At 39.1% G+C, this 16,231-nt stretch overlaps 1 protein-coding gene across 2 annotated transcripts in view; it reads left to right on the top strand.

Annotated features, from left to right (window-relative positions):
- Positions 1–16,231, top strand: part of FARP1 (FERM, ARH/RhoGEF and pleckstrin domain protein 1) — a 355,492-nt gene that overhangs the window by 271,093 nt on the left and 68,168 nt on the right. For both annotated transcript variants that reach the window (XM_037800491.1, XM_037800490.1), the window contains 7 exons: positions 2,064–2,161; positions 6,569–6,683; positions 7,547–7,694; positions 10,408–10,503; positions 11,787–11,950; positions 12,701–12,769; positions 15,361–15,436. In XM_037800491.1, coding sequence (XP_037656419.1) covers positions 2,064–2,161; positions 6,569–6,683; positions 7,547–7,694; positions 10,408–10,503; positions 11,787–11,950; positions 12,701–12,769; positions 15,361–15,436 — 766 coding nt within the window. The remainder of the gene's footprint in view (positions 1–2,063; positions 2,162–6,568; positions 6,684–7,546; positions 7,695–10,407; positions 10,504–11,786; positions 11,951–12,700; positions 12,770–15,360; positions 15,437–16,231) is intronic.

Raw genomic sequence — 16,231 nt, 5'->3', positions numbered from 1 at the left:
GGTTGGAGGAAAGTCAGCTGTTGTCAAGTGTTAAGCCTCTGTATTGTTCTTTTTCTCTGTTTACAGAATTGTCTCTGTAGTTTTTAGTTCTTACTAATGGAATCTCCTAAATGATTTAAAGGAGATGCGTTATTTTTTTATAAAATTAATTACTAACATTTATTGAATGTTTATGTGCTAGACACTGTCCTTTACCTGTACTATCCCATTTAATTCTTAGGCGAACCTCTGGTTGATATTGTTAAGGCCCTTTTTAAAATTAAAAATAACTTTATTATAAAAGTAGTAAATGTTTATCACAGAAAGTTAGAATATAAAGATAGACAGAATTAAGAAAGTAGAACTACCCTACTACTATCACCTAGAAACTACCATTATCAACATTTCCCAATTTTTTTTCTGTGTATACATATGTATATATATGTATACTTCATCTTACTCAATTTTCCCCATTTATCCCTCAAATGCTATTTTATATCTGCTTATTGTAAAATAGAATTTGCTCTAAGACTACATATTACATCTAGTTATGTTCCTTTATTCTAGGGAAACGTCATGGTACCATCTTCTTGAAGAAACTGGATCAGTTGCTCTAAAAACTATGCTACGTCCTGAATTTGTCTGGTGGCTTCTTTGTGGGGTTAACTTATTCCTCCATCCTTTGTGTTGCCTAGTAACTGGAAGTTAGTTCTAAAGGCTTGATGGATACATGTTAAACATTTTTGACTAGAATCTGTGATAAGGGATGTTGTGTGCTTCATATTTCATTCATGACCCTAGCATTGGTCCTTGGATTACGTTGGTGACACTTTGATGTCACCATTGTAAATAAAAGTGGTGTTACTTTGGCCCTGTATGAATGCCCAGTCTCCTGAGTGGTTTTGACTCCAACTGACAATCCTTGCCAGAGTCAATAATTTCTTCAGAGGTTGCAGTATCAGGATTTTCCAATTCTGTTATTCCTTCTGTGTTAGTATATGGCATTCTCTTGTAAAATAAAACCTGTCCACTTGTGCTATTTGGTTATCCTGAAATACTCTTCTTACTGGAGAGGCAGAGTTCCATGCTTAATTATTTGCCTTAGGTTGTCAGTTTTTAAATAAGGAGTTACTTTAATAGCCTCCTCAGAGTTCTCTTTTTTTTTTTGCTTTACTTATTCTTATTGATTTCAAATTGTCACAAGTTTGGCCAGTGGAAGCTTCTTCAGAATGGTTCTTTTGTCCTTTTGATACAATCCCATTTACTTTGGAAAGCTGCCTTGCTTTCTGGTGTAACTCTATATTCCAGGCTTGCCTTGTACCTTTCCCTACCCTAGACCTGGACCCTGCCGTTTCTCCTAGGACAGCTGCTGCTTTCCAGTGGGTAATTGTATGAGACGCAGACTCTGGTTGCTAAGGGTTGCTTCTGAGGTGACACTCGTCTCTGCCACTGCAACGGGGAAAACTAGCAAACACCTTTCTAAAAGTGTATGAATACATACTGATATTTTAAATCAATTTTAATATCACACTCTATTTACTTAAATTCTTTGATTTATAAATACCTCTTTTTTTCTCTTTACACCAAAAATGTCTGGTAACTGAGGCTAATGAAAGCAACCAAGTGAAGATTACCCCGCAAATAAGTTGTCTGTCTGATTCGGTTGACAAAGCTCTTAGCCATAATAAACTGCCATTATTGCCTTAACCGTAAAACAATTTTTGACTGATCTTTGAAAAATTCAAAATGCCTCCTACACCCTAGAAAAATTATATAGGGTGGCAAGACATAGCCTTTTGATTTTAAGGCTGTGTCTCTCCATTTAAAATGAGACTTATTACTCATTAAGTGAAATGAATATAGAGTTTGTCTCCAAGTACTTTTTACTTTTAGAAAGATGAATATTTACATTGCAGTCAAGTCATTAGTAGCAGGAATTCGTTCCAGACTGGGCAGACTTCCTTTTTATTTGGTTTTGTCTGCCTTTCTTTAGTTTCTCCATGTGGAGAGGAGGCCAGGAGTGATCCTGACTTTGCTTCCTTCCCTGCTCTCTGCCTGACGCCCATCTCTGTTTCTATCTGCAGGTACCTGTTTGCTCTGCAGGTGAAGCAGGACTTGGCTCAAGGCAGGCTGACGTGTAATGACACCAGCGCTGCCCTCTTGATCTCACACATCGTGCAATGTAAGTCCTGTTGGATTCCTCTAGAAACCATGTTGGAAATAAAACAGTGATCTGGTTGATGAGAAAAAAAATGGCATCTGTTCTGGTTTGCTAATGCTGCTGGAATGCAAAACACCAGAAATGGACTGGCTTTTATAAAGGGGGTTTATTTGGCTTCACAGTTAACAGTTTTAAGGCCATAAAGTGTCAAAGGTAAGGCATCAACAATTGGGTACCTTCACTGGAGAAAGGCCACTGGCATCCGGAAAATCTCTGTTAGCTGGGAAGGCATGTGGCTGGCGTCTGCTTGCTCCCAGGTTGCGTTCTCCAAAATGTCTGCGTCAGCTTCCAACGGCCATCTTCAAAATGTCTGTCTCAACTCCAGCGTTCTTCAAAGTGTCCCTCTTGGCTGTAGCAAGCTCGCTCCTTCTGTCTGAGCTTCTATAGGGCTCCAGTAAACCAATCAAGTCCCATGCTGAATGGGCAGGGACGCACCTCCATGGAAACCATCCAACCAGAGTTATCACCCACAGTTGGGTGGGGCACATCTCCATGGAAGCAACCCAATCCAAACGTTCCAACCTAATAAACACCAATACATCTGCCCCCACATGACTGCACCAGAGAACATGGCTTTTTCTGGGGGATACAACACATACAAACCAGCACAGCATCCACACAAGAAAATAATAATAATGACTTTGTGTTATTTTTGCTGTTAGTGTGAATGCTTGCAGATGCAAGAGAAAGCAGTACTCCTAATTTCATTTAACATACATATTCCCCAAATAGTAACTCATGAATCCTGTGTTCTGGTTTTGTCTACTTTTTTGAAGGACTTATACACAATTGTGTGTATCCTTGTTGTCTGAAAGGAGAAGCTTAGATGGATAGTGGCCAAGTAGACTAAAGTTGTTTTGTCCTGTTCTTAGATTTAATAATTTAATACTTAATTAGTATTACGACACAGAACTGCCACAGATTTAATGTCTCATTTTCTGATCTCTAGAGTTTAGTTCAGTAAGCCAAGACATATGAAGCTCGACTATATCCTAATGATGCTTGAAATTAGATATTTTAACTTGTCTTACTCTAGGAACAAGATGAATTAGATTGTACTCATTCCAAGACTTAGTGATAACCCACCTGAGTATTTTGTTCCCTTGACCAAGGGAGAAGGTACTTGAAATGGAATCATAGACATTGTGTTTTGAAAATAGAGTTATGTGTATAGACCAAGGCCAATGTATTGTATAAGCCTTGCTATGAGATGAAAAATTGTTGCACTATCACATCATCTTTTTAATTGCCACTATATACAAAGTGGTACCATATAATCAGCCCCATCACATTAACGAATGTCACTCCCAGTGGTCAACAAATTGTTGCAATATGGTGAGGCATTTCTAGAGAAGGTGTTCTCTTCTTTGTATTTAGGCATTATTGAATGTGTATTAGATTTGATCTTTCTGATGAATTTGAAAAAAAATGATATGAGAAAGGAAAACAAAAAATACGTATCTTTCATTAAACCTTACTGTGTGCCATGATTATGTATTTTATCTCATTATTTATTCCTCTTAACAACCCCGTGAAAATCAGTACTATTATTATCCCCATTTTACAAACAAGGCACAGAAATGTTATATAAGTTTTGCCTTTCCTATATTTGTTCTTCCCTCTTCATAAAATGATATGAAAGAGGAATGTTTTAGTCAAATAGCAGATTACTAACCTCCGTTTCTTTTGGAATGTGAGAATAAGAGAAGCTTTTTCATAAGGCTGTGAAAATGAACTGATAGCATAACCACCCAGTACCTGTTAGGTGTCCAATAAATGCTACTCTCCTTCTTTATCTTTACTCACCTGTAGCTCTCCCTTTCCAAGCAATGTAAAAATATAAACTGAGTCTTCCTTATCAGAATAGTAACATCATAAAATGCCTCTGACCCTGGACTTTTAAGCAAAGGAGAAACTCACCTTGCTACAATAATCCTGATGCCCTTTAGTCTTGTGCCTCTTTTCTCCTTTAAAGTCTGTTAACATGATGATTCTCCTTTGCACGTTTGGAAAGTGGGTGGAGAGTCACTGGCACGCAGACAGCCACATGCTCTGTTTGATACACCCCTCTTCTCCCAGACACCAACAAGGGGCTCCAAACACCACCCCGAGGATCTTGAGTTCTCCAGAGAAAATTAAACATGGGGTTCAGAAGTGTTCCTGCTATTTACAGAATACTTGACCACATAGTCACAAGACTCAGAATATTTTTATAATCCTCTTTCAACATCTGTAAAGTACTTTTTCTGTACTTTTTTCATCATGTTCTTAAGTATCCCATGTACACAATTATGAAAGGAATTTCAGGAATCTGCTCCAAATAGTGTGTTGATTTAAATTATTGGTATTTATTTGCACTTTTGATAAGGGATCAGTTCATTTCCCTTTTTGCTGGGGCTGTTCTAATGCTGATTTTCCTCTATGCTGTCATTTGAATTTGTAGAGCCTTTCGGATGTTCTGTTATTTTTTTTCCTTTGGCTCTTCTATCACTGGACTTATGTATCTCCTAAAATATTCCAAACTTAAAATTTGTTCCTGATTAACTAAGTAGGACCAGTTGATGAAGAGACGAATCAAACCTTATGTAGCACAGATCTAAAACTGTCACTTAGGTAGCCTGGAGGGAGGCCTGGCAGCCTATATTTCTGCAGGCTGTGTGTCTCCACCATGAGGATCATACACACAGGGTGGGGTCCAAGCACACCTTCCTGAGTGTGGTTCACATACTGAAATCACAGGATTTAGGTTTTGTCGTTGATCCTATTTTCTGCTGCAGGTAGACTGCTAATGCATATGCATCAGCTAATATAACATCTGTGGCGTGAAACATTGAAAATATTGTCGGATCTTGAATGTATACTGGTTTGCAAACTCACAGAAGATAAGGAGGAGCCTGTTTCCATTATTTCAAAAGAAAGGCAAATTCCTTAGAAGAAAAGAGAATTGGTAGAAGTGTTGACCTGCTGCAGAAGGAAAAACTGGAATTCCTAACTCTTTCTATTGAATTGCTGGGAAATAGTATGTTGTAAAATCCAAATGAGTTTTGAAGCCCAAACTGAAGGTTCACGGAGAATTTAGGATTTAAGTGTTTCCCCACATACCTTCTTGGGGATAGAAAGAATTGTAGCAAATTCAGGGTGGTCATGGCCAAGGCAACCAATGCCCATGGGCAACAAAACCCGGAATGTCCCCCATTCCTGTCCTGTTGTGTGTAATGGAAGGTGGCAGTTTTACTCTTTTTAGGAAAAGAGAAATTAGCCCAAAAGTCAAGGCAATTAGGAAATCGTGTTATTGATCTGTCATAGCAGGAGGAAGCTGGGGAGGGCTTGATTCCTTCAGTGCCCCAGCTGTTTCCCGGTGGATTGACACTGTTTTATGCAGAGGAAATATTTTCCATGAGCATGACTTACGGTACAACAGCAACATATAGGCCACATCCTGGAGGCCCATTGCCCAAAGGATGACAAACTGCTTTGCATGGTGAGAACGAAAGGTAGGTTTCATAGCAACCACTCACCTGCTTTTAATCAAAATGGCTGTGGCATCTGTGCCCCATCAGTAGCGGTACTTCTTAAGATTGTTACATGGAATGTATGATACAAAGAAAAAGGCATGCTGTCCCAGAGGTATTACAATTGGTATAAATTGAACTTGAGCTAGTGTTGTTAAACTAAGGTGCAATTATTGTTTTAAGGCTCTATTATTTAAATTTCCATATGAAAGCACTTTGGAATTATTTACAAGGAAAACAGGCATCATGTTTCTTGTATTTGAAAAATACATAACGATTTGTTATCTGACCAGCTATTTCTGATGACAGAGGAAGAGAAATTTAATAAACTTCTTTAAATCCTTTTTCACTAAATTAGATTTGATATTTTACACCCATTCACATGAGTCTCTTCTCCAACAGTAAAGCATATGGGTTTTGCAGTAATAATTGTTATACATAGAGTTTTAAGTTTAGTTTGTAAAGTCTGGAAATTCCAGGAACTGTTTAGAGGTTGAAAGGTGATAATCTACACATACAGAATTTATTGCCGAGATTGGAGGTGACTTCAAGGTGATCAGAAAGAAGAAACAAACCAGGAACATAGATGGCTAAAGATGGATGATCCTGAAGTTTTCTTTCCAACTGTTAGAGATGAGAAAGAACGGAAACTGCCTTCTTATGTTGACATGATTATTAAATTGTCCTCACCTATGCCTTCTGACACCTGGCCCTTTTGAAGTTTCCCGCACACCAGGATCACCTCATGTTGTCAGCTATTTCCTCCTTTGCAAACAGTAATATTCCACTGGAGAATGTAACAAATTGTGAAGTGCTAACCAAATGTGGTCATGTTTCTTTCTCCATTCCCTATTAGCCGAGATTGGGGATTTTGATGAAGCATTGGACAGAGAGCACTTAGCAAAAAATAAGTACATACCTCAGCAAGATGCCCTGGAAGACAAAATTGTGGAATTTCACCATAACCACATGTAAGTGTTATTCATTGCTCATGTTTCATTTGAGCCGATTTTTTCTGCCCTCCCTATATGCACAAGTACACATACACACACACACTCAAGTGCACATACAGTAACTGTTGTGAAGAAATACATAATAGGTGGGGAAGAAAGGCTCACTGGCATGTCATCACCCATCCTGGGCTCTCAGAAATGCAGACAAGGCTCTAGACCCCCTGCTTGCTTTCCTGTGAGATCAAATTAGGCCTAGAGATTTAGGGCACCCCGTGCTTTGGAATAAAGAGGAAAGCATAAGACCAAAGGACCATCCAGTTATCTTCTTAGGAGGAAATCAACAATGGGGCATGTTAAACTGGGGACAAAGGAAGAATCTTGTAAGAATTTAGAGCCTTAGTAACATCTCCATTGTGGTGGTTTATTTTGTTTTGATCAGTAAAACATTTAAAAAGGATTCTCCATATTTTTGTTGTTGTTTTTTAAGGAAGGCATTTGAGCCCTGGTGATAGTATGAAAGAGTGTTGCTTTGAACTTGGCTTGCACGTTTAGGTCCATTGTAAGTGATTGAAAACTTGTTTTAACACAATGGTATTTTGCTTTTCTATGACCTTAAAGGAAATGCTTTGGGATTCCAAAGAACTGGCCGAGTTTGAGATAGACATTTGGGGTTTTGTGTTACAAGAGCAATAGGGCTTTTGTCCTGGCTGCTAGACTTTGGGTTGCAACAAATGGGAGGTTGGTTGTCATCTGATCGGTTCGCCCCCATGGTTTCTGATGAAACACCTATTTATTTCCCAAGAGAAGCAGCTTAATCTCAGATTCGTAGATACAGGGAATTCAAATGTCTTGGCCTTTCTTTTTAATTTTTGTTTTGTCAGTGGACAAACACCAGCAGAATCAGATTTCCAGCTCCTGGAGATTGCCCGTCGGCTAGAGATGTATGGGATCCGGTTGCACCCAGCCAAGGACAGGGAAGGTACTAAGATCAACCTGGCCGTTGCCAACACAGGCATCCTAGTGTTTCAGGTAAGAGTACCTGGAACACGGCTCAGCTCCCTTGGTGATGGGGAGACAAGGCTTGGCTTGTGACTCTGATTTCATGGTGGGTGGGCCAAGTTAAGACCTCTGGTAGGTATTTTTAGGTGAACAGAGGAAAACTCCTCATCTGAACTTTGTGATTCTTTCAGGCCCTCAACTTCCAGATGCTCCTTCATTTGCCTTTGCTCTGATTGGGGAATCCACAATTTTAGGTTTCTGTGGGCTTATTGATTTAATATGATCACAGAAATATATCTCTCAAGGGATCACATGATTTCAGACCCCCAAATAAACACCTTTTATAGACTTAAACATGATATTCTGCTGTGATGTGATTTTTTTTTTTTTTGACCTTGTTTGGGTTGAACCAGCTTACTTATGACTTCATATACACGTAATATAAAAATAAAAGTATGATGTGCATTTTTAAGATACAGCAGTTTTATAAATTCATAAAAGCTATGTCTTTGCACAGCAGTAATTTCACAGCATAATACACATTGCACTAGAATTCTTACCTGTATGTTACTTAAGGACTTGAAAGCTCAACAATTCTCTGCACTCTGAAGTGTGTGCTCCCTTGATCACACTGCTACTTTATGTTTCATTGACTGGTGCTTCTCTTTTTTTTCTTAATAGCTTTGTTGAAATATTACTGACATACAAGAAATTGCACATATTTAAATTGTATACTGTTGGATAAATTTTGAAATATGTATATACCTATGAAACCATCAATACCATCAAGATGATAAACATATTCATCACCCCCCCCCCCCGAGTTTCCTCAGTGCTTTTCTTTTAAACAAAAGTGGGTAATCTGTGCTTTAGTCTCAAACAAGTGTGGACGAAAGTATCTGCCTTTCTCTTCAGATAGGGTCAAATTTCACCCATTTTTGAAATTGTAAATACGTGTATGACCTGAAACTTTTTTTTTTTTTTTTTTTTTTGAGTTCTGCACAGGTTTGCTTTCTTACATTTTTCTTTTCCTATTTTATCAAAATAGTCCTAGTGACTCTTTTCTCACCCATGAGTTATTTTTGGCATACACCAATTATTACAGAATCATGTCTCCAGAGGAGTTAGTTGGGAAATACCTGAAACTGTGGAACTGCAATCCAGTAGTCCTGATTCTTGAAGACTATTGTGTAACTATATAGCTTATACCGTGTGGCCATGCGATTGTGAAAACCTTGTGGCTCACGCTCCCTTTACCGATGTATGAACGGATGAGTAGAAAACTGGGGACAAAAAGTAAATGAATAATAGGGGGGATGGGAGGTATGGGATATTTTGGGTGTTATTTTTACTTTTATTTTTATTTTTATTCTTATTTTTATTATATTTTGGAGCAATGAAAATGTTCAAAAATTGATTGTGGTGATGAATGCACAATTACATACTGATACTGTGAACAATTGATATATTCACTTTGGAAGATTGTATGGTATGTGAACATATCAATTCAATTGCAAAAAAAACACTAGAAAAAAAGAAAAGAGGAGTTAGGTTTCATATCACACAGAAGGGAGTGGCACTTTGAGAGAGCGTGGTTTTGAGGAGGTGACTGCTCCTAACAGTTTTGATCTGTATCCAGTAAGAAAAGTGGCAATAAACCAAATGTAGTTTTCAGTGTTACTATTAAATTTCAGAAATAAAACCATTAAACACTTCTAAAGATCATGAAAGGGGGAAAGGAGTGCCCTGCAGTTGAGTTAGTTTGCTTTGATTGCATTTGATGCCATCTAAATATTGAGAATTGCTCGGTAATTTAATAATGAACAAATGCCATATCTTGGAATTAATCTCCTTGCCAGTGCCTAATTACTTCATTCTTATCACTTTGAATAAATGGACCTGGTGTTCAAGAGGGCTGAGCAGGAATTCTAATTTCAGTTGAGATGACAGAACAGATGGGAGTTCACATCTGGCAACTCCCTATTGATTCTCCATCATGTCCCACTTGCTACCGAAGACGGTTGGGATGTGTGAGTCCAACGTAGAGACACACACCAGGGAGTGCCCCAGCCCAGCCTCAGGCCCTGGGCTCCCATCCTTGGTCCTGCATGGGCTGTTGAGAGCGCAGGGGCCAGGCCAGTCTGGACAAGTGGGGGCTGATTGCTAATTCACTGTCTAGCTTCTGTGGATATTAACAAAAGCTGGTGGTTAAGGGCACGTGCTTGGGAAGCTCAGTTCTGCAACATTAACTGTGTGATTGTGGACAAATTAATATATCCATGCTGCAGTTTCCGCGTCTGTAAAGTGCAGATAATAAATCCATCTCACAGGATTTTTCATAAGGTTTGCTAAGGTAAGATATTTAAAACATTTAAGACAGTGACTGGCACGCCATACGTGATGACTGCTAATCATCATGGTGGTTGCCATGGGTTTTATTTGTGTTTATCATTATCTTGCCCAGCCTTTTCTTTCCCTGGAGACTGACTTAGTTGGAATGCCAAAACATATAATTAGTATATTAGTATAAATGCCAAAACATACAATAAACAAAACAAATAATGTTTCAGGAACTAATATTGTCTGCTTTCCACAGATCCTATGAATTTTCCAAGGCAAGGCAGACTTGGTGAGCCACAGAACTCTATCCCTTTCCTTTCAGCTCCCTATAAGCAAAGCAAACCAACTCTTGTGCTCTTCACTATGCACCGTTGGGCTCACTAGCTGTTGTCTTTCTTCTTAGGGTTTCACTAAGATCAATGCCTTCAACTGGGCGAAGGTGCGGAAGCTGAGCTTCAAGAGAAAGCGCTTTCTCATCAAGCTCCGCCCGGATGCGAATGTAAGTGGCTCCCAAGAGAGGGAAGGAGCCTCTTCCCCAAGACTGCCCAGAGAGTCTTGGGGGCAAAGCAGTGCCCTGCTGGGGGTTGAAACCTGCTCTTGGCAGGGCTTATACTGAAACTGTGGCCAACAGCTGCCCAAGTGCTTGTGTAACCATGAACTCTTGAGATTCTATAAGTAGCAGTGTATCCAAATGCTCAGTAGCTGTCATTCTCAGTAAACAGAGAGAGAGTGAAGCATATGTACTTCCCACAGAACCCCCGAAGATGTTTTTCACACGGGTCCTGGATCAGGGAAGGGCTGCAGGAAATGGCGATGGAGAGAGAGGTGGATGATGTGTCCCTTGTGGCCCCAACCAGAACTTAGAGGACTTTTCCCATGGAGAAGTGATTATAAATGGCAGTGTAGGCTTATAGTTTAGTTACAGTATGGATTAAATGGGCTTTTATAGCCTGACCTGGGAAACAAACACTCTTCATAAGGTCTTTTCTGTGGGAAAATACATTTTGAGTTCCAGCAAGCTGACTTAGAAACGAAGAATTACAGCACCACTTGTTTATATGTTGGGGCTGCCCAGAGATGTCAGATCCCCCTAAATAGTTGGAACTGCTGGGAATGGTAAGGACTGTGGATCCATTTGTTTATATAACATGGCCCCTTAAATTGGGAGCATTCGATTGTGGGAATGGAAAATTACCATATCCCCTTTCTAGACTCAAAGGACATGAATTTTTCAGCCTTGAATGATAGTTTTATGCTCCAGAAAAAAAATTTCATTTCCTGTATGGTTCCTGGGGCCACCTGGAGACTTGAGCCGTATGCTATTTTATAGAGAAAAGATTTATGACTAATATTCAAAAATTGACAGGAGCCATGAGGAAGAAAACAGAAAGAATAATTGTGTTTCAGTTATTTTAAAGAGGCAAGAAAGGAATTTTGGTACTTGGATTCTGTTTTAGAAGGAAAAGTAAGCCAAGTAAACATAATTTGTTTATTAATTCTGTCAAAAGAAATGTTATCACGTCCACTGTATTTCTACCACTGTTTTCTGTTAGTTCTCTAAGAAATTCCATGGGGCAGAATATGGTTGAATGGTGGTGATATCTTATCATTAGGGACAACCTTATTTTACTAAATATTTGTGTTTATGACCATGCTATAATAAAATACACAATTGAAATTTTCTTGTATAAATTAGTTTCCTATCCCCTTTCTCATGTTTCAACTGAATGTCTGTGAATAAGGGGGAAAAAAAATAACAGGGTTTGTATTTTCTTTTTATAGAGCTCGTACCAAGATACTTTGGAATTCCTAATGGCAAGCCGGGATTTCTGCAAGTCCTTCTGGAAAATCTGTGTTGAACATCATGCCTTTTTTAGACTTTTTGAAGAGCCCAAACCAAAGCCAAAGCCTGTTCTCTTTAGTCGAGGGTCATCATTTCGGTTCAGGTGAGGCTGATGCTTCATACCTGTTGGTTTGCCATGTGAACATTCTTCCTGACACTTCTCTTTCCCTATTCTCTATCACAGCTGCTGTGATATACAGCAAGTAGATAAGGGGACCACTCGTCGGTCCCCAGGATCTGTGGCTGATGGAGGTGTTGGCTTGGGTTATCCCATCAGGCTCCTAGTGCCGCCACCCTTACTGTGCTCTAGTCAACCATTAGCTGGCCACTGGGCAATCTACCCAGCCACAGTAAACTTGTAACTCTAATTCAGAAAGAATTTCTTCTCTCCATAGAACTAGAAGGATCCAACATTTTGTGTAGCTTCATAGAATGGTGTGTAGATTTGCCCATCATTGATTCACTTGTTCATTTATACTTTCAACAAATACTTGAGTGCTGCTGTGTGCCAGCTACTTTCCTAGGCATTGGGGCTACAGCAGTATATAGACATATCCCCACTGTCTTGAAACTTAGACTCTTGAGGTGGTTGCTTAAAAACCAAACACCCAGTTTTTAAGGGGGGTTAGTTAATTGAACATTCTTCCATTATATATAAGGGAAATAACAAGAGGTAGAGACAAAAACACGGGTTTTCTTAGGATTGCTTTTATTTCTGACTGACTGAGTAAGCCCACACATCTTCCAGTTGTGGAAGGAGGGGAAGTAAAGATGATGGACTGTTGATGTTCGTGTGTTTAAAAGAGAATGCCTTGGTGTCTTCTTTCCTTTCCCTCCGTGGTCTTCATTTTAGTGGTCGGACACAGAAGCAGGTTCTCGACTATGTTAAAGAAGGAGGACATAAAAAAGTGCAGTTTGAAAGGTAAGAGAAATTTTGATGCTCTTTCTGATTTGAGAAAAGCCCTGTTTTCCAGTATGGACTCATATTGCCAGTGAACATTTCCTCACTTAGGCTCCGTGTCCAGGGAGTTACAGAATTACTGCGTCACAGTCAACCTTGAAAAGTTTAGCATTTGTCAGGAATGCTTTAAGCCCTAGGGGCCGTCACCCAAGTATAAGATGAGATGGGGAGAATAGACTGAGAGCTCTACTCTCAGGAGAAGAGAAGAGGCAGGGATAGTCAAGGAACAGGAGATTGCTGCAGGGATAAAACAGTAGAAACTTGCTCATCAGTGAATCCTTAAATATTTTGGGATTTTAATTGAATGTATTTCTATACACTTTTTAATTACATGAAGTTTAGGTGTGCAGAAACAGGATTGATTTTATTATTAGCCAAAGTTTATAACTCTTAGTATGTGCCAGGCCATGTTCCAAGTGATTTACATATATTAACTCATTTAGTCTTCATACTAGCTCTATCTTGTCAGTATTATTATATTCCCCTTTTAAGATGGAGACTCTGAAGCTCAAAGAGGTTAAGTAACTAGTGCAGGTCTCCTAGCTGGTTAGTGGCCCCTGGTCAGCTGGCTCCAGAGCCCAAGCCCATAGCCATGGCTGTGCTGCCTGGAGAGGGGAGAAGAGAACCCAGAAGGGACAGAGATAAAAGGTTAGGTTGTAATGTGATGGAAACCCAAGTACCATTCAGTGCATGTGTTTTTTAAAACTTTTTCATTTTGATGTATTTTAAAATTACAATCAAGTACAGAGAATAACACAATAAGTACCCATTTTCTTCTACTTAGATTTAACAGCTATTAACATTTTGACATATTTGTTTCCGTGTTTTTTCTTTTATTTGTAGCTATTATTTTCCAGATAGAGTTAAAACCCCCTTTAACCAAAAATCTCTCATTATTTCCCTTCTCCCCAGAGGCCACAACTGCCAGAATTTTGTTTCTTCTTTTATATATATATATATATATATATATATATATATATATTTGTGTACCAAAAACAATATGTAGAATTGATTTGCATGTGCACTTTCATTTAGATAAGTAGTATCACATTGCTCATAATTCTGCATCTTTCTTTTCTAAACCTAGCCTGTTTTTACATAAATTTTAAGTGTCATGTAATATTATGAAAGTATTACCTTTTATTGGTTTCCCTATTGATAACCATTGAAGTTGTTTCAGTGTTTTGTTTTGATTTTGCTGGAACAAACATGCTATGGCCCTCCTTATGTTTTCTCCTCTTGGAAACCTGGGGTCGTTTCTCCTGGCATGTATCTAGAAACATATGTACAGGAAGTTTTTTGCATGCATCTTTAGATATAACAAACTGAATATTATTTTTGGATGATTAGTAACTGATTAGCCTTTTGAGTATCATGTAAGAAGTGGACCAGTTCTTGTTCTAATTCAGAATGTGGATCCTCCAGAGCCTTTTCTGTCTTAATTTGTACTATTTTAAAGAAAATCCTATGCATATTGGAATTACTACAATTTTTAATTGTAGTAACATATATAATTCAAAATTTCCCATTTTAATCATTTCAAGTGTATAATTCAGTAATGTTAATAATATTTACAATATTGTGATATTATCACTATATCCTTTACCTCAGCTTTTCCACCTCCCCAAACAGAAACTCTGTACCCATTAAGAAATAACTCCCTCTTCCCCTCTTTCCAAACCTACACCGTGGTAACCTGTAATCTACTATCAGTCCACGACATTTGGTACTTCTAGGTATTTCATATAAACAAGATCATACAATATTTGTCTTTTACTGCCTGGCTTATTTCACACAACCTGATAGCTTCCATGTTCATCTGTGTTGTAGCATGCATCAGAACTTCACTCCTATTTTGCCCCTGGATAAATATCCCATTGTGTGTATATGTCACATTTTGTTTATGTACGTTGGAATCTAATTTCTGTTAACAGTTTCATGAGTTTAAGCATCTGAAAAATTTCTAATACCTATTTAATGGGGGTGGAGTGTTAGGTGGACTAAGGAAAGGGAAGAGGTAAAGGAGAGTTGTGCTTGGTGCTACAGTTGGTTCCTTCCACTGTTGAGTCTATAAATTCATTCATAAGGCAGGCCTTCTCCTGTGAACTTCATGCTTTGAAAGAGTTAGCGGATTGGTGGTGATAATCTCCATTGCAGAGCTGATGTAGAAAATAATTACCCAAAATACATGAATTAATTTCATATTATTAGACTATTGTTGCAACTCAGAGCCTGTAAGAGTCCAGCCAACTTCTCCCTCTTCCAGTAACTGGAAAGTTATAGCCAAATGTCTGATGCTCCTTTAACCAGCTGCACCTCTAAAACTGGAACAGGGGAGTGCTGAGGACTTCTTTAAGGTTTCAGTGCCTCCGAACCATGACATGTTATGAAAAGGATGACTGCAGGTCTGTTCCCAAGTAGCATTTAGGAAAACTAATTTGGGTGCCTTCATTATTAAGGAAGGGCTTAACAGTGCTGCTATTTTTCTTAAAAACAAACAAACAAAAAACCCCACTCATATAGCTTTACCTATTTTATATGATTTCTCCTAGGAAACACAGCAAGATTCATTCCATCAGGAGCCTTGCTACACAGCCTTCAGAACCGAATTCAGAAGTGCCAAAACAAGTAAGGGGTATATCTCTGTTTTTCTCACCCCAAACTTGCTCTAGTGAGCACTGTCCTTCAGAGCAGGGCTTCAAGTTCCTTGTACTTTACAAAGCTTCGGGGAGTTTTTACAGATGAGAGCCTGGATATGTGCCCTGGCATTGACCAGACAAAAGTTTTGCGCTCTTAACACCCCAGCCTGGGCTTAGCAGGCTCTGGAGGGTTTTCTGTTCTGCCGACTTCTCATCTTTTGCTCCGTTGAGTGTGCTCTCGGTCACGGAGACGTTTGCTCTTTGGGCCTGAACTCATCTCAGCAATGGAACCATCAAAGGTAACAGTAGAACTGAGCTCACCAAGCAGCCAAATGGGTCCACATGGGTGAGGAGACTGGGACCTGCTTTGCAACTGATGGGTGGAGCGCCAGTTTGATGCCAAGGTCAAGACCCTTCATTGGCACAAAACTGAGCAGTGAGTTCCCAGGGTTTGTGTTACGGAGCAGTGACCACAGTTGGCAACAAGACATATTTTCACTCCTGCATTGGAGTTTTCTGAATGAGTTTTCAGGGTTTTCTCCAAGAGAGAATAAGAACTTTGTTGAGGAGGAACATTATGTAAAAACAATCAAATAAACAAAAAACTTAACCTGTCCCTTCTACCTTTAGAAGTATAAGCAAAGAAGGTTCTTGTCGTTCTTCTAAAATTTGCATTAACTTGCCTTTAGGGACCCATGATGTCTTCTCCCTCTTCTGCCCAAACTTCCTCCTGTGCAGCCCCCATTGGGCTAACAGGATCTCTTGTTCCTTAGGAACTTCTGAG

The sequence above is a fragment of the Choloepus didactylus genome, chromosome 12 (genome assembly GCF_015220235.1).
Source record: "Choloepus didactylus isolate mChoDid1 chromosome 12, mChoDid1.pri, whole genome shotgun sequence".
NCBI classification, from domain to species: domain Eukaryota; kingdom Metazoa; phylum Chordata; class Mammalia; order Pilosa; family Megalonychidae; genus Choloepus; species Choloepus didactylus.
The sequence above is the reverse complement of the archived record's forward strand: the minus strand, read 5'-3'. Positions and strand labels throughout refer to the sequence as shown.